The sequence below is a fragment of the Anoplopoma fimbria genome, chromosome 19, assembly GCF_027596085.1.
Source record: "Anoplopoma fimbria isolate UVic2021 breed Golden Eagle Sablefish chromosome 19, Afim_UVic_2022, whole genome shotgun sequence".
Taxonomy (NCBI): Eukaryota; Metazoa; Chordata; class Actinopteri; order Perciformes; family Anoplopomatidae; genus Anoplopoma; species Anoplopoma fimbria.
Window position 1 is genome coordinate 26638576 of NC_072467.1, and position 19063 is coordinate 26657638.

A 19063-nucleotide genomic window follows, 5' to 3' on the forward strand; every position below is an offset into this window, starting at 1 on the left:
GACGGGAAAAAACACATCATCTGTGGGACAAAAGAAAAGCTGAGGAGAGCCATTAATATACACTATTAAAGTGTAAACCTGCCTCGTACGGAAATAAGTTCTTGAGGAACAGAAGATGAAACAATGTGTTCAGTCAATTTGGTAAATTGATGCTTTTCTGGAGGCTTGAAGCATCAACGTTGAGAAAATTGGACTTGTTTGTTGCCTTTTTAAGAAGTGTTTTCCTAAAGCTTTGTAGCCTCAGACGCTGATCTAAATTGAGTTGAGACTATAGTGACTTGAAACTTGAAATTGCCTTGACCCAAGACCTGACTAGGACAAGTCTCTGATTACTTGGGCCATGTCTTCGTTACTGAAGACTTGACCTGTCTCAAATGGCTCCATTGACGTGACACTAGTTTCAAATACATTTTACTTGACGTGGACTCGTCTTGCAAATACTGTGTTCTAGTCAAGACCAAGTTAACCGAGACCTTGGTCTCAACCCCTCAGAGTGTATAGAGAGTGAGATGAGGCCAAGTTGGTAATAATAAAGTTTACTTGACTTGGCCTCGTTATGCAATTACTGAAGATCAGTAGTCATGAGAAAGACCACAGTGTATCAAGACCGAGACGGGACCAAGACTTTGAGGGGTTGAGACCAAGTCATGGTCAAGACCAGACCAGTGCAAGTCCCCCACTGCATGAAAGACTTGCAATAAAATGTGGAACATACAAACTATAGATACACCTACATTTCTTTTTCTACACTTATGTTGACTTTGTGTTGGACCATGTTGTGGCGATTTTTGATCGTTTTGTTGACGTGAACAGACTCCAATTTTCCGCTAATGTTATCTAGTGTTGGCGCTGTAAGGGAGCTGAAGAAAGGCAAGACACGGTTGGGTCAAAATGACACACCAAGACTCCATCCTATCTTAACCTTAAGTTTCTCAAATTGTGAGTTACCATCTACCATTCATGCTTCTTCTTCATTGCCTGGCGCCTACATTACCCATGATGCAACTCGGCCACCGACAGTTGGGAAGGAGGGAGTTTCCGGTGTATGTTTTAGCGCTAATGGCGACTATATAATTATTTCTTATTTTTATTTTTATTTTCCAACGTGTAGATTTGATTCCCAGCTAAAAAATAAATAAAAATAAATGTACTTTTAATCACGTAACGTACTCCTCGCGAACTACAAACATGCTTCTTCTTCATTGCCTGGCGCCTACATTACCCATGATGCAACTCGACCTTTCTGATATATTTTAGCGCTAATGGCGACTATATATTTATTTCTTATTTTTATTTTTATTTTCAAACGTATATATTTGATTCCCAGCTGCGCAGCTAAAAAAATAAATAATAAAAAATAATAATAATTTCTAAAGACACAAGATGGCGCCTTCGAGCGACTCGCAGGCGCCATCTTGTGTCCGGTCGACCTGCACACACGTGTTTTGCTGTGGGAGGAGCTTGGAGCTGGACTTCAAACGAGAAGTGCTCACACAGTGTTTGTCTGCAGAGTTTCACACCAGCTGACAAGAAGACAACAGCTCTGAGGTCAGTTCTCACTCTGCAAGTGTCTCATTCATTATTATGCTGCAATTGTTATGATATTAAATGAGAATTTGGTGGACTTTAACCTTCTGAATCACAGTAGAAGCAACACATCTGACTCTTTAACATGTAGTTTCATTTAAACTGTTAACTTTAATGCTAGTTAGTTGTTGACTGTAACTTAACTAAGATAAGATAAGATAATCCTTTATTAGTCCTGCAGCATAGGGTATAGTGCAAACAAGAGACATAGTAAAAAAAACAAAAAAGTATTATAAATAAGCATTAAAAACAGTTAAGAATCCACAATAACTGAAATATTATATGTACAGTACCAGTCAAAAGTTTGGACACACCTTCTCATTCAACTACTTTGAAGAATCTAAAATATAAAACATATTCTGGTTTGTTGAGCATTTGTTTGTTTACCACATAATTCCATATGTGTTCCTTCATAGTTTGGATGTCTTCAATATTAATCTACAATCTAGAAAAAAATAAAAATAAAGAAAAATGAGAAGGACAGAATAACTGTTATAACTATTATTGCACAGTGTATTTGTATTGCAAATACACTGTGCAACTAACGCATTTAGCAGTTAAAGTGACGTTTAAAGTGACTTTCAGTGGTGGCCCTTTAACGTTACTTAAGTAAAAGTATCAATACCACACTGTTCTTTTCAAGTGTCATGAAAAGAAAACATTAAATTAAAGTACAAGAACCTCAAATGTGTACTTTAGCTCAGCGTACCTGAGTACATTTACATTCCAACACTAAGTAAAGTTACATTATTGTTTAGCCAATTTTGGATTTTTATATTTCTGCTTTTATTTACTTCATATTGCAACTGGTGACCAACTATTGGGATGAATGAAGTTCTCTCTCTTCATATATTAATGTGTACATTACCTTTGAAGTTTGTACATCTGGGACTGATACTACTTTATACACTGCTACGCACTAGTGTACAGTAATTATGATAGTTCATCATAATTTATTAGTTGAATTATCTTCTGTATTAATAATCTGAATCTGTAAAGTAACTTAAAGTTGGCCAAAAAAATGTAGTAGAGTAAAAAAGACATCATTGACCTTTGAGTGGAAGTATGACGTAGCCTGAAATGGAAATACTCAAGTACAAGTACAAGTACCTCAACTTTTTACTTGAGTAAATGTACTTAGTTACATTCCAACAATGCAGATCATCATTTGACATACAATATATATAATTAACTTATTAATAAGATCATACACTGTTATAGACTAAACGACCTTAAAGGATATAATGTAGTATTAAACGAGCTTAAGCTGTACTTAACCTTAAACCAATCGTGTCACTTCTAATTCCAAGAAAAGCAAGATGAAGACGGTCAAAATGTTTTTTTGGCATCTATTTTATACGGATATATTCTGTAAAGCGAGTGTCACGTATGTCCGTATAGAGAGGCTAATTCACACCCCTTTCTGTGTCCCCAATGAAACCTTATTTTTTGGAAACTTTTGACCTGCATAATTAACAAACATATGTGTAATACCCCAAAAATGATTTGTCTCTCGCTGCTGACTACCGTACATTTTTTTCCCCTAAATAAGGTCAGATAAAACAACGCGTAAAAAACACCGGAACAGCTTTTTTCCTCTGGCCATCACTCATGAACAATTAATCTTTGATCCTCTTTATGGTACAAATCCATGTGCAATAACCTGGTAACTTTAAATTCAAATTCTTTACATATTTATTCTGCATATTTGCACTTTTATCTACACTTCATTGTCGTAGTTTTTTGTGTTTTTTTGTTCATATATATACTTTTGCATTTCTATATTTCTGTGTAAAAAATAGTAAATGATTATGTTTTCTTCTTGGACCTCCTTGATTTCTTTGTTCATTTGTCTGTTTCTGTGTATTAGTGAGCGTAAGTAACCGGAGTCAAATTCAGTAAAGCTGATTCTGATAGTTTGTAATATCTGTCTCTGGTTATTTATGTCTCAGTTCAGGATGGACAGGAAGCGTACTTGTGTGAAGCTGTCGGTCCAGCCGTCCAGAGGGCTCATGGACGAGAAGTTTATCGTCCTAGTCGAGAACGTCTTCCCGGGTTTCCAGCTGACCGTCTACACCCTCTACCAGTGTGAAGGCGGACACAGCTGGGAGGCGTTCGCTCACTACACCGCCAACGCCAGCGGGACTGTGAACGGTACCTGGTTCAATACCTAGACCTTTGAAACTCTGGAAAGTTATTTTTTTAAATGTTTGCAGGCGTCGTTAAGTTTCGTGCAGCCAAACACAATTAGTCATAAAATTATGTGACGGTTTGGAAAAGAATGAATTTCAAAATGTGAAATATTTTTCATGATTTGTACAGTTTCCGAGGATCCCAGTCTGGGCGGGACTTATTCTGGGGTTGAACAGATGGGTCTAATGTGGAGCCTCAGACCAGTTCCAGGCAGCAAACCAGGGCTCAGGTAGGCCAACAAGGAAAGAGCTGTTCAGATAAAACCAATCAAAACCAAATCAGTATCAGAGTCCCGACTCTTTCCCATCATCCCTCAGGATGAGGAAGATGAACGTCCAGACTCCCATGGAGGTCAAAATCTTGGTGTACCCGGGTCACCTGACTGAGGGCTTCGTGGACAAGGTGCCGCTGGCCGGTGTGGTGGTGGAGCGCTGGTACATGGCGCCCGGCGTCCGCAGGATCCCGATTACAGAGGCCGGACTCACTGCGACCCTCTTCCTCCCCTCAGGTAGGACCAGAACAGAGTCTGGAGGGAGGTCTCCTCTGGCTTCCCATAACTGAGAAGCTTAAACCAGATATAGTTTGACATTTTGCTTTAAAAAAATCAGAAATGAACGACACCATCGTTGTATAAACTGTGAATTGTTTTTGGTGTTATGACTCGTCTGAAGGACCCGGACCGTTCCCGGCCTCCTGGACCTGTGGGGGGGTGGAGGACAGCTGGTGGAGTACCGCGCAGCGCTGCTGGCCTCCCACGGCATCGCCTCCATGGCCCTCGACTACCTGACACCTAAAATTACCAAGGAAACCGGGAAGATGGTGGACAACGAGTACTTTGAGGTAAAACTGATCTAAAACACCTTTGCTCAGAACACACATATAATGTTTCTACACACGTCTCTTAAAACATTAAAGTCGGAGCATTTTAGTCCCTCCATGAACCTTCATGAACCTCAGGGCCATAGACAGGAAAAATATTAAGATATAATGAGAACATGTTAGAGCAAGCGATGAGCGCTGAAACTTTCTAAGAAATGTAATGTTTTTTCCACTTTCTCACAGCTCTTCTTCTGTGGTGTTGTATTCGGTTTCACTACACACTGGTGTAGCCCAAACAATGTCCTCCACTCCACCAGGAATTAGATATAAGTGAAGGGATCTGTTGAATTGTTTTTTTAATTATTATACTAATAATAATAATAATAATTACAAAGTGCTTTGACTGACAAGGCAGCAAAAGCAAGACAATTAAACAAAAGAAAGCTTGAACAAACTAAGTTAAGACTTCCACCCTGATAAAGATAAAACAGTACAAAAGATGAAACAATAAAAACAATCAATAGGATAAAACTAAACTAAGAAATACAATGAAATAACAAGTGAGAATAAAAAATGAAAAAATAAATAACAAATGGAATAGATAAAGACAAAATAGTGTATTCAAATAAAATAAGATAGTAAACCAATAATAAAACGAAACATTAAAGCGAATTATTAATTTATATATTTCTTCATTTAACAGCATTAAAGCCAAATTTATTCTTTACACATGAGAAGACTACTGAGTCTAAGGCTGCTTTTCTTAATCCATTAATCTGCCGATTCCTTTGTTGATTAACAGATAAATTGTTTTGTCTGGAAAATGTTAGAAACTAGTGAAATGTCTATTTTTCTTCGATAGCCAGAGGTGACATCTTTAAATATCCACTCAACCAAAGATATAACGTTTATCACATTTTCACACTTTTGGACTTTAGCCCTGATTTTCCGATCATAGGACAGTTTTTTGGAGTGCCAGGAAAATAATCCACAGATCGAAGGAGAGTCTGCTTCGGTGCACGCACAGTTTTGTGCATGAAATGTAAACTCAAAGCAAGATAAGATAAGATAAGATAAGATAAGATAATCCTTTATTAGTCCCGCAGCGGGGAAATTTACAAGATAACAGAAGACACAGGGCGATCATGAAGTGTTGCCTGCATCTCTGTGATGATCATTCATTTTGGCTGTGAGACACACAGAGTCAAGTAACGGCAGGTTAATGTTGAGCTATGTAGGTTCAAAGTCTTTTCTGCAGACACCATGATGTGTGTCTGTTATCTTTGTGTTCATGTCATAATAGACTCATGAAAAACTCGGTCAGAGGTTCATTCAGAGACAAGTGTACAAATTAAGGAGGTGGAGGAAGTGATAAAAAATATAAAAAAGAGGTCGTATTGTTGGTCCCTTCCTGAACAGGGGTTTGATTTTAATCAATAAAATCTCCACATCAAAGATTAACCTCTAGTGGTGTAATATATTTATAAACGTTTGCCAATTTTTACACTTTGGCACCAGGATGTTGGCCAGGAATAGTTTTTGATAAATTTCTGAACACAGAGCCACTTTTGTCCAGCAGTGACAAGTCAGATTCATTTTTATTCATACAGCCCCAAAAAATCCCAAATTACAAAATTGTCTGGGAGGGTTCAACACCCTCTGTCCCTGAACGCTCATTTCAGATAAGGAAAACCCTTTGATAGTAAAAAAAAGACAAATCTGAGGGTTATCAACACAGATATTCTCTCTCTTCAAGGACAGATGTGTGAATACTGTTTGCAAGACGTAAATAAGACAAAGATAACCTAACTGACAGTTTCTTTAAACATGATTTCCCAACTGAGAGGAAAGCTGGGAGTCAAAGATCAAACCCAGATTACAGCAGCCTGTAAAACTACCGAGACACAATGAGAGCAAGTTTATGGAAATGTGTTGCCAATGAACAATGTATCAGGTTAACTTTATATAGCTGTCACAAGTTTTGTTTACATCTAATGCTGAAAGTCAGATAAAAGGATATAGGGCGCATATAAATGCAGAAACATGTACAAAGCTCACAGCAGCCCACTGATCCTAAAATGCTTAGGCCCAGTTAAAGGGATAGTTCTGGTGTTTTGACATTGGCTTGTATGAACTTCTTATCCATAGTCATGTATTACTGTAGATAAAAAACAAGAAGGAGAAAAAACTTGAGAGCAAAGTAAAATACTGCTGTGGACGGGGGGCAGCAGCAAAACGTGTTTTAACCACCTAAAAGGAAGGTCAACTAAAAACACAATCTATATCCATTTAAATGTACTCTTTATTTAGAATATTTTTATATCTTTGTCTCAAGGTAGGACAGCCTTTTTCCAAATGGGAACTGAACTGAAAGCAACACTTATCAATCCTCTATTTAAAGCCATGAGACTCCATTGATAAAAACATCATGGATCATTTCTCTTAGCCATCTCAAATACGTTTTACTGCTGCCACCGAACTATCCCTTTTAAATGGAGAGATCACATTTCATGTATGTATATGATGATACTAATCATGTTTTTAAAAACAGATCTACCAACGCTCTGTGACACCTTTTTTTCTGACATGTGTTCCTTGTTTCAGACGGCCTACAGAGTCTTGGAGCAGCATCCTCAGATCCTCGGCAGCAGGATCGCCATGTTGGGCCTTTCCTTCGGCACCAGTGTCACCCTCAAAATGGCCGTTTACTCCCAAGTTTTTAAGGTGGGACAGCTTAAAACAGAGCTACTGTCATTATATTAATGCGGCTTATTGTATCTACACTAGTTGACATTTTTAAAACCTGCTTTGAGGCTCAAAGTGAGCGGCTCTGACCGATGCTGCGTTCACATGGAATCAGACAGACAAATGACGACAAACGGACAAGTCCTTTATGACAAAAAACAAACAAACAGTCCGAAAGAACGAACGCAAAAAAGGAAACACACATAACAACTCACGGCAATATGTTGCTATGGTGATGGAATTATATATATTAAACTAAATTATTTCGGGTCTACTATTTCATATATTTATTCTAGAAATGCATAAAAATTGAGGTTTCTCTTATTATTCTATTGCAAACTTTCGCAACTTTCTCCTTGACATCAACCTGACATCCGGTTGTAAACTTCGCCGCAGTGGATGGCGAACAGTTTAAATGAAGCTTAGCGTAAATTCAGTCAGGAAGACTATCTTTACGCTCCTTGTCATTCTTAATCCCAGTCACTCTCTCCACGTGACTACTCTATCAGCTGATTGTGGGTTTCACTTAAAGTTAACCAACCAGAGTCTGCCACGGTTTCCTTAAGCCAATCACACCGTTGCTGTCCAACTTTAAAAATGTTCTCCTCTCTGCTGCTGTCAGTTGTTATTTCAGCACGATCAGATAAGAATGGATGCATTTCCTTACCCTTTTCTACATCTCGTTGTTGGTAACTGAGACGATATCGGATCCAAGTCAGGACTTAATATCAATGTTCAGCCGGAGCCGGCACTCAGCCTGCGGGCGGCCGGTGTAGGAGCAGTTGGTAGCGCTGTGCAGCGGCTCCCCCTCAGACGAGCAAGAAGCCTCTTGCTCAGCTAGATGATCGCAGTGGTTTACCAGCAGCATTCCTTCCTCTCTCCCAGCTCCGCGAGCAGTAAATCTACAGTTAGACGCAATCCAGTTGATCTTTCCCGCGCCGTGCGTAAAGACGAGGAAATCAGGCTCAGCCAAAGCTCAGCAGGCGAAGACGAAGTAAGTCGATTCCCGTACTCTTTCTCGACCGGCAACTCCTGGCAGACAACGCCGTCATCTCCACGCAGCAGTTGTGGGTTAGCTCCATCCACACCATCGTTGCTCGCCTTCAATACCAAGAAACGCTGCAACTCCGAGCCGCTAAAAACTAGAACTTTGTTTCTGCTGCCGCTGCTTTTACCGGACAGAGGAAAAATCCATGGGTCAAGTTCCTGGGCATCACTCTCCATTCAGTTCATATGAAAGCGTCCCTTCCAGCCACGAAGTTAGAGCACATCCGCGAGATTAGGAATCTCATTGCGCAGAGAAAGAAAAAAATAAATATAAAATACATAACTAAGCAACAGTTAAGCTTAGTTTACACTCGCCGTAGTGAAGCCAGCGCGAGGCGTGCGCGCACGCCAGATGATGACGTAATCACGGCCGGCGAGTGGTGCGCTTAGGCCAGCAGTGGTCGCCCGCTAGATCACGTGACTGTCACAAATAGTTCACTGATAAAACACAAGAAACACATCTGGGTATTATAGAAAGAAAGCCAATTCACTTTTAAAAGCTTTATGAACGGGAGTTCTTAAAAGTCTACATTTTAAGTAAATATTTAATATAATATTTAAGTCAAATCAAATAGTTAACAGGATAGTACACCTTTGTTTCTTTAAAATGCATTTATTACTTGACGTGAAAAAAAATATATAAAAATATAAAAATAATAATTTGTCCATGAATATGAGATATGCCTACAGATAATTACAATCCCTCCTCAGCATTGTGGAGGTTGGTTTGTGGCTTTTGTCGGTTACACCTACATTCTATGGGTTACACCCATTCTCACAGGTCATTTGCTTGTATGCTCTCTGGCATTTTGTAGAGAAAAATAGAGCAAAGAGTTTAAACGGCTCCGTTAATGCTTGGAGCTTGCATGCGTCGCAAGTGCGAGTTTAAACAAAGCTTTACTCCCTCTTTGGCCATCAGAAATTCGGCAAGCAAGTCATCCCTATATATATATATATATATATATATATATATATATATATTAGTCATGTAATTTGTCCAATAGCATGGGATACCATTATCTTAGTCAAGCCTTCCTTTATATTATCACCAAAGCTACTTCTCGCATTCTATTGTTCTATCGTTACTTAATCTCCTGGTCTAACGTGACCGTTACTCAATCTCCCGGTCTAACGTGACCTGGTCTAAAGTGACCTTTTCTCATTTACCTAGTTTAACGTGACCGTTTTCCATTCTCCAGGTCTGATGTGACTGTTTCCCATTTCCCGGTCGGAATGTGACCCGGTCCCGAGGACCCAGTTACTAATTTCCTGGTCGGCAGTGACCTGTTCTGAGTGACCCGAATTTCTAATTTCCTGGTCGGCAGTGACCTGGTCTGAGTGACCTAAATTTCTAATTTGCTGGTCAAACATGACCTGGTCAAGAAGGACCGCTTATCTCAAATTCGGTCAAACATCTCCTTTATCCAGTTTGGGGGACTATCCGATCTCTCTCTACTATCTGATCTCTCTCTGGTCTAACTCTACCCCCCTATCCTATCCTCTCACTTGACCACAACTGTCCTATTCTGCGGTCTGACATGACCCACAACTGTCCTATTCTGCGGTCTGACATGACCCACAACTGTCCTGTGCTGCTTTCTTACTTGAACCACAACTGTTCTGTTCTGCGGTTTAACATGACCCCCACCTATCCTTTCCTGCTGTCTGTCGAGACCACCGCTATCAATTCTGTGATCTGTCAAGATCCCACCAGACTTTACTGTGGTCTATCTAGACCCTCACTATCCTTTTCTGCAGTCCATTGAGACCCCCCTATCCCTGTCTGCGGTCTATCTAGACCCTACCCTATCCTTTGCTATGGTTTACTTGACCCTTCTTAAATCGCTGGCCAAACTCCAATTCATATAAGCTCATTTAATCTTCTGTTTCTGCTTAGGAGTTCTCTGCAGCAGTTGATAAGTTATTTATTTTATATATTTATATAAAATAATTCTCTCTTTTGGGGGATTGTACCTGTCTGACTTCAGCATCACTGCCCCTCTGTTAGACGGTTTCGCCATGGAGTCCAATCGCCAAAGACTTTGCAATATTAATTTCATATGTGTAATAAAATATTGTTAAATTTTATTGAAGTTTCTCCTGATTTAAATATTTTAAGGTCTGACAGCCCTTACTTGTCAAACTTGCATAACATCCAGTTTTCCGTCTGCCTGATTCCATGTGAATGCAGCCTAATGATTAATTCCAAAAGTAGGCAAAGAGTATCATCGGCCAGCTTCTGGTATGAAAATAATTTCATACCAGAAGTCAAACATCTTTATTTCTGCCCTAAAGTTGGTTTAACTTGGAGGTTTATGGAGATCGACTGGCTTCAGGAGCCTCAAGGAGCCATTTGGATTTTGTAGTCTTTCATTTCTGTGTCACTTACTGGATCTTTCTCGTCCGTTAACATGAGTTCAGATATCATGTTTCTGTCTCAGCTGATCATGTGTTAACCTTTATGTGTGTGTGTGTGTGTGTGTGTGTGGTCTCCCAGCTCAGGTGTGCAGTGTGTATTAGTGGGAGTCATGTGCAGCCGGTCGACGGATCTGTGGAACAAATGCTGACTTTCTTTCATCAGTAAGTTGAACTGACTTCAGGTACTTTCAGAATTTTTGCTAAACAACTCAACTTCTATGGGTCAGATTCTTGTTAAATGTGCTGATGACTTTCCTGCTCCCCAGAGAATGAACCCATAACGATCTTTCCTCTTTCCGTGATCAACAAACTTTGAGCTTTCTATGAAGCTATTATCTTTCTTTTTTTTGTCCTATCAGAAATGCTGAGAAGACTCGATTCAACGAGGAGAACCAAGTGATCTGGCGAGATCTGCTGCTGCCCATCCCCACCGACCCCTCGCTGAAAGTGGACGTGAGTACCACCAGACAAAACTCCTCTCTAACTTTTCCTTTAAAGTTCATTTTATATTTTTTTAAACTGTGTTTTCAGTCAATTTCTTTTTTTTGAATGGGATATTTCCCTTTATTTAATCGTACAATATTTCCTGGCGAGAACTAAACTATAAACGTTGTAGCTAACACTTAATCACTCAACTACCATGGCAGCCCATAATATATTTTTGTTCCTTTACAGCAAAACAGGTGAACAACTGTTTCATGTGTTTTCTTGGTAGTATTTTGATTGTCAAGTTAAATAAATGAGGAACCAATAAATGCAACTTATTTCACATGTGATACAGAAAACATTTGTGGATTTTATTGTGCAAGATTAAAATGATTTATTAGACATTTTTAGAGGACAAAAACTTTTCAAAATAATAGATTTCTGTCAGTTGTCAAAGTAAATGGGGCTCAATGCAAAATTCAGAACATGTATATTGCCTCCACAACGCTCTCAACAGAGCAACATCTGGGAGTATAATGGAAAGTATTTGTGAATTAATTCTAGCACTGAGTAATGAATTAAACATCCAAAGATTCGTGATTCCACATGTGACACAGGTTTATGTATAAAAGTCCAAACTGCAGGTTTAAGTATAAAAGCTGTTTGTGTTTGAGCAGGTGGGACGACTCCAGTGTCCTCTGCTGCTGGTTGTGGGGGAGGACGATCAGAACTGGCCCGCCTACGAGTCTGCAATGGACGTGAGTTTACTGACGCGACGGCATCCTGTTTTAATAACAAGCTGGGTCCAGAGATCATCAGAGAAAATATGAGATGATTTTTAATTTTTTTTTACTTCCTGTTGTCCAGATAAAGGAGATGGTGCAGCGGGCGGGGAACGATCACCTGCTGACCGTCCTGTCGTACCCGAACGCCGGTCACCTGATTGAACCTCCGTTCACGCCGTTCGCCCGAGCCAGCACCTTCAGAACAGTCTCCGCCAAATCTCAGACACGTAGGTACACCTGCACTGGGTTCCTGCAGGTCCTTATAGTGTCCTCAAAGGTTTATTTTTAGTTATGGTAGGTTTTAAAGTCTAAGGGTGATGCCAAGCAGCGTGAGATATATCACAGGCTTTACTTATTTAAATGGGGTTCAGTCTCTCTTTTTATGTAATGTTTTGATTGGTTCTTAACAGGACACCTGCTCTCATAAAGGTAACAGGGCTAAAGAAGTACACAAAATAGAACAGATGATGCTAAGCTAAAGACAATTAGCCAAAGGGGTTCAGAGAAGAACACAAAGTCCTCTGTTAATTCTGATATTAAGTATCTGGATAATATGTTTTTAGTTTGGAGCCAATATGCGACAGGAAGTAGAGGAGCAGACTTTTAGTTCAGTGACATCTTAGCTGGAGTTCACAGATTTAATTGACCGTTAAAGTTGATGACAGGTAGATACACTTTAACGTGTATGTGTCTTAACGTTGTGCATGACTTGAGTTTGGAGGTGTGACGTCTGTTTCATCTGTCTGTTGTCTTTGCAGTGATCGCTCTGTGGGGCGGAGAGCTGGTGGCACATTCTCGCGCTCAGGAAGACTCCTGGAGGAAGACGCTGGTCTTTCTGAAGGAGAATCTGTTCGGCGGCTCAAGCCCTGGTGCAACTTCATTTTCCAACCTGTAACCAAGGCAACATCTATACGTCGGGGAAGGACTGCTAAGGGAGCCTCAGGTTCAGGAAGTAGAAGTCATGTTTATTTATCCCCTTAGAGAATATCACATGACTCACGTTTCAGGCTTTGATTGATACGAAATGTTCCAAAAGATGAATAACTATATAAGATAATATCCGGTAATAATATTAGAGTTTATTTATATATCACTTATCAGAATCATAGATTACAAAGTGATTTAAAAAGGAAAATGTATTTCATACATAGACTCAAGTTTACAAGTTTGGAATCGCTGCTATATTGATGTTTCTTTTCTTTCCTTATTAATTACTCTTTTAACAGAGATAAAAACAATATAATTTAGACGACAAATGTTGTACTTGTTGAACTTTAATTATGGTTTACTCTTAAGTGGTTTGAACTCTGATTTGTTCAGCTGATATTCCAGTAGAGCTAACTCTAGACTAACTTTCTGTTTCTATTATGAAGTTTGAAGAAGAGCCTTTGATGAAGCAACACCTTGTCTGTTAATTCCAGCTCGTTATCTGCTGCTTTATTGTGAAAGACCTGACCTTGAAACAGGAAGTTGTTCCTGTTTAAATCTAAGCTTTTAGTTTTAATTTCTTCTCTTCTTATACAACTGTAGCTCAGAGGGATCTTTGTCTCTTTCAGTTGTCATTGTGTTTGAACCATCGTTCAGCGTTTTGCCCTCCATCTACTCAAATAAATAACATCTATTAGTAAAGAGGACTTTGTAAAACCATGAAAAAACATTCAGATATATGAGGAGTTCTCTTAGAAGAAGCATCAAATTAAAACAATACACTAAGATACATAAGATCTAGTCCCATATTAATCAAACTCTGACGGGCTCAACTTGAGTCGAGCTTTATGCAGCTGCTTGACGGATCCATTATCTGTTTGGAGACCATTAACAACCATGAGCACATTTAGTTAAAATGTGGGGGGGGAATCTGGTAACAATGTACTGGAATCAAATGCACGAACCAGATTGCAGGATTAGGTTCAGTAGAACAGTATTTACTTTATAAAAAACAGGTTGGGTACACAGGTGATCCGTCTGGTAATCAGGCAAACAGAGCAGGAGACGATTAGGCAAAAACCAAGTCTACTAAAACAGGCAGAGAACACTTAGAATTGCAGGAATGCTTGGAGGTAAAGACAAACAGAGACAGAGGAACACACAGACTAAATACACAGGGGAGGTGAAACCAAACGTTCCTCGGGTGCAAACGGCTCGGGACTTCTTAAAATTCAAGCACATTTCCATTATTTTCTTATAGAAATTCTAAATCAACAAGAATAACCTGAAATAAGGATTGTTACTTTTAAAGGTCGGTCCAACTTAAATGTGAGCCAGAAGTTCTCTAACTTTTAGCCAAACACCATTCATTTTTATCAGCAGGTGACAAGCAAGACACCTTCAAATTAAAGGTACATCTTCAGGATGAATGTATATTGATGTTTTCACTTTGCATTAGGGCTGCAAATGGATCAAAAACCCGTATCATGGATTAGTCACGGATCGGATCAGCACAAAAGAAAAAAGGGAGCAAATCAAACTTTTAAAGATCCCTGATCACGTAGAGAACATTAGAAATAAACTAAATTAAGTTATTAATAAATGTATTGAGAGCTTCTGAAATAAAATCCTCTGGCTGAGCAGCTGTGTTGAACTTTAGCACACATTAACATTATGTTCCCTTTAGATAGAGAAGAAAAGGAAACCTTTAACGCCTTGACCCTCATTTAAATGAAACAATTTCATTCAGTAAAATGTTATCGAGCCGTGTGTCTGCTGGTGTTTGACTGATGTAGATCAATAAAACCCAAAATAAAAAAGAACATGAACTTGTTCAGAGGAACACCTGAGCAGGTAAACATGAAAAGGAGGGAATTACATTAAATTGAGAGTTTTAGGCCACTAAAGTATCCTGTTTTCTTTTTTTTTTTTTTAAATCATTCAGTCATGAAAATCATGCTGATGGATTTAACATTCATGACCTGTTTGATTTACAGATTTTGACCTTTTGAAGAGCCGGACTGGTGGTTCTGAATGTTTGATCAATGTATTATGTGGTTTCAGCCGCTGGCAACAAAGTTCATGATCTTAACTCATCTCTTCATCCATCTATTTTAATGGTTTAATGGTATTTTAGTGGTTCAAACTTTAATGTAGTGGTGTGTTGGTGTGCCAAACCGTAAACCTCCACCTGACCTTTACTCCTCCACCAGGTGAAAGGGTGCAGCAGTGATCCAGTCTGGTCCTCCGCACGAAATATTACAGCCTGTTGAGAATGAAGCTCTGGTTTATGTATTTCATTAATAAACAACAGACCCTTTGGAATATAACACTGAAAGTACAAAGTGTAAAGAATAATACATAATAAAAGTAAAAAATGTAATTGTTGTGTTTGACTTCACAACTTTGAACTCACATAAACTTGTGTAATTGTAAATGTAATTATTTGTTTTGTATATTTTCTGAAGCTGGTGAAGTTTTTTTTTATTGTTTCAATGTTTTTATCAGTCTTAGTTAACTTAAATCACCAAGGGGCTGGAACGTTACCTGACTCCATGTTTGCTGTGTAGTGAAATGATTAAACACACAGACAGTTAGGAATGCGCACGTTTCATCTGAAATAATAAAGATCTTAAAACTAAACTGAAATACCATGATCGGTTCATTAAGCAGGTCATATTGTGAAAATAAATACAACAATAAGATGCACCCCATATAAAACAAAATATAATTCAAATAGAAAATCATCCTTAGTGTTTGCCTGCACTGTAAAAAATGTCTGTGAAATTAACAGTGAAATTCTGTGAAATCCTGACAAACAAAAATTACAATAAAGTGGTGTTTATTTTACAATATTTTTTACTAAAATACTCAACAAAACAAAACAGTTAATTTTAAAGTAAGAATATGTTAAAATTATCATATTTCTTTGTAGAATAAACAGATTACTTTAGTTTAAACACAAACAAATTATAATACAAATAGCAATAGAATAAAGTCAAAATTACAGCATGAAATATTAAACAATGTTTTTCGTCAGTTTTTTTTATACAGAAGGAAACCGTATGTTATATTTACGGATAAGAATATGTATTATATATACATATTCACATATATATGTATCATTATTTGACAATAATAATAATAATAATAATGTAATAATAATACATATATGTCATATATGTCATTAATAATAATGAATATAATACATTACATTACAGTCATTTAGCAGACGCTTTATCCAAAGCGACTTACAGTCAGTAGTATATTACATATCATTCACCCATTCACACACTGATGACAGGCTACCATCAAGGTGCCACCATCAGACTCTAACTAACATTCATTCACATCCAGTCCACACCGATGGCAAGCCTTCAGGAGCAACTTGGGGTTAAGTGTGTTGCCCAAGGACACATCGACTGCCGAAGCCGGGTATCGAACCGGCTGACATATAGAGACAGACAACCATTCACACTCACATCCACACCTACGGGCAATTTAGAGTCTTCAATGCACCTAAGCTGCATGTCTTTGGACTGTGGGAGGAAGCCGGAGAACCCGGAGAGAACCCACGCTGACACAGGGAGAACATGCAAACTCCACACAGAAGGTTGTCTGGCCCGGGAATTGAACCCTCTTGCTGTGAGGCGACAGTGCTTTTCAACTCCGTGGTGGCATCAGCCATCTTTTATGCAGTGGTCTGCTGGAGCAGCAGCATCTCAGCAGCCGACAAGAAGAGACTCAACCAGCTTGTCAGGAAGGCCAGCAGTGTGCTGGGGTGTCCACTGGATACGGTGGAGGTGGTGGGAGACAGGAGGGTGATGGCCAAGCTGTCATCCCTGATGAACAACACCTCCCACCCCATGCAGGACACTCTGGCAGCTCTGTGCAGCTCCTTCAGCCACCGGCTGCTTCACCCCGGTGTGTGAAGGAGAGGTACCGCAGGTCCTTCCTTCCTGCTGCTGTCAGGCTGCACAACCAGCTCTGCTCCCAGCAGACCACATGACACATGACAATAAAAACCTGTGCAATACATTACACTGTGCAATAATAGTTAAAATAGTTTTTTCTGTCTGTAAATATTATATTTCAGTTATTGTTGTTTTTCTACTGTTTTTATTGCTTATTTATAATACTTATTTTTTTTATTTTCATTTTTTATTTTTATCTTGTCTTTCTTTTACTATGTCTCTTGTGTGCACTTTACTCTACGCTGCTGTAAGCCTGCACATGTCCCAGCTGCGGGACTAATAAAGGATTATCTTATCTTATCTTATCTTATCTTATCTTATCTTATCCTATCTTATCTTATCTTATCTAACCACTACACCACCGTGCAGCCAAGTATGAATATGCTGGGGCGGCTGGGGCACATGAGGTAGAGCGCTTGACCTGCAACCACAAGGTCGGTGGTTCGAACCCCTCTAGAGGCAACATGCCGAGGTAACCTAACCCCAAAAATTGCTCCCCGGGCTCTTCATTGCAGCCCACTGCTCCTCCGGGATGGGTGCAGTGAATGCAGTGATGCAGAGAACTGAATTTCCCCATTGTGGGACTAATAAAGGCTTAATTATTATTATTATTATTAATTCAAATGCATTATGAGTATTATGAGTTTTATTTGAAGACATTTTTAAGACCACTTCACTTAATTTCCAGTAGCCTATTCCACCTATAAATCAGACCAGTGGCTCCTGACAGTGAACCAGTAAGGTCAGCAGATGGAGGTCTCCTCTGCAGTTTGTTGCAGTGGCGCTGCTCGTCCGCTGGGGGGCGACCTGCCTCCATCTCCTGCTGCTCCACCTCTCAGCATGCACCTTCTCCCTCTGACAGACTGCGTGATCAAGATCATTAACTCCAATCTGTCTACAAACACGCACAAGCACACGCACAACACATGTGCGTTATTTCTCCTGTAGGAGGCACTTTCTTCTCCATCAGGGAACTGGATCAACCCAAGACCCGGCTCAGACCCGAGGAACTTGGATGCCACCCCTCAGACTTCAATCACCCTGGACTGGGATGGTGTGATGAGCGTGAGAGCCTTCTGTGACGCAGGACAGCCGGTGTGAAGATGTCTGAGGAATGCACCGCTTTCCATTCTGGATCAGCTGAGCTCTCTAACTACGGGGACAGAAACTAAAGTGGATTTAAAATGATGTGCTTTTCATCTTCAATGTATCCTGGTTGATGGGTTCTGATGCGGAGCCGGGAAGGTCTGTGTGATGTGACAAACAGCTGGAGACAGAAAGCATCTCTCTGACCTGTGACACCGAGGAGGAAACACCTGCTTCTGCTGAGAGAGAGAAAAAAAGGTACCTGAACACACCACACAGCATTTTTACAAGTCAAAGGATCAATCAACCAATTAATGATCAATTACTGCAGATTAAAAACATCATTTATCTGCGTTCTTCTTGTTTTTTTGGGGGGGTGGCTCTATGTTACAGATAGGAGCTCTCACTGTGACATATTCCAGATTATTGTCTTGTGAATCCATCAGTGAAATCCATCAATCAGTTGATTAATCGATCAGTAAACGAGGCACTCAGACTTCTGTATGTTATCGTGTGTTTCGGCTGGTTTCAGATCAGATCCATTATTTCTGACATCAGCTGATTCTGCTGGAATGACACTTGAGCTCGTAGTGTAGGCTACGTATTTATGTTTTATTTGGAGTGTGTAGATTACAGCTCAGTTTGCCTGAGGGTGTGTGTGTGTGTGTGTGTGTGTGTGTGTGTGTGTGTGTGTGTGTGTGTTTGATAAATCATATTTAAGATATGAGAGAGGGATGTTTATGTGGAGAGAAGAAAGTATGAAACAGATTAGATAAGAAACTCACAATGTAACCATCTAAATCTAAATTTAAATAGACTACATGACCAAAAGTATGTGGACACCAGCAGAATGTTAAAGTCAAACATGTCCTCCAAACTGATTTGTTGATGTTTATTTTGGCTCCAGTCATTTCAGAGGTCAGGGACAAGGATGGGCCAACAAAACACAAAAATATTTGTTTAAAAAACAACAACACCAAGGTTTGTTGCATCAACTTGTAATCTTGTGATAATAATAATAATAATACAAAAATATCAATGAATGATGATTTGCAA

At 39.4% G+C, this 19063-nt stretch overlaps 1 protein-coding gene across 1 annotated transcript; it reads left to right on the forward strand.

Moving 5' to 3' along the window:
* The first annotated feature begins 1472 nt into the window (after nt 1-1472).
* Nucleotides 1473-13869, forward strand: LOC129108676 (peroxisomal succinyl-coenzyme A thioesterase-like). Its single transcript, XM_054620558.1, is given in 12 exon segments — nt 1473-1548; nt 3545-3741; nt 3910-4009; nt 4098-4288; nt 4452-4460; nt 4463-4620; nt 7204-7323; nt 10889-10971; nt 11169-11262; nt 11913-11993; nt 12103-12247; nt 12779-13869. Coding segments are annotated over 11 exon segments (1314 nt in total). The 5' UTR covers nt 1473-1548; nt 3545; the 3' UTR covers nt 12916-13869.
* The last annotated feature ends 5194 nt before the right edge of the window (nt 13870-19063 follow it).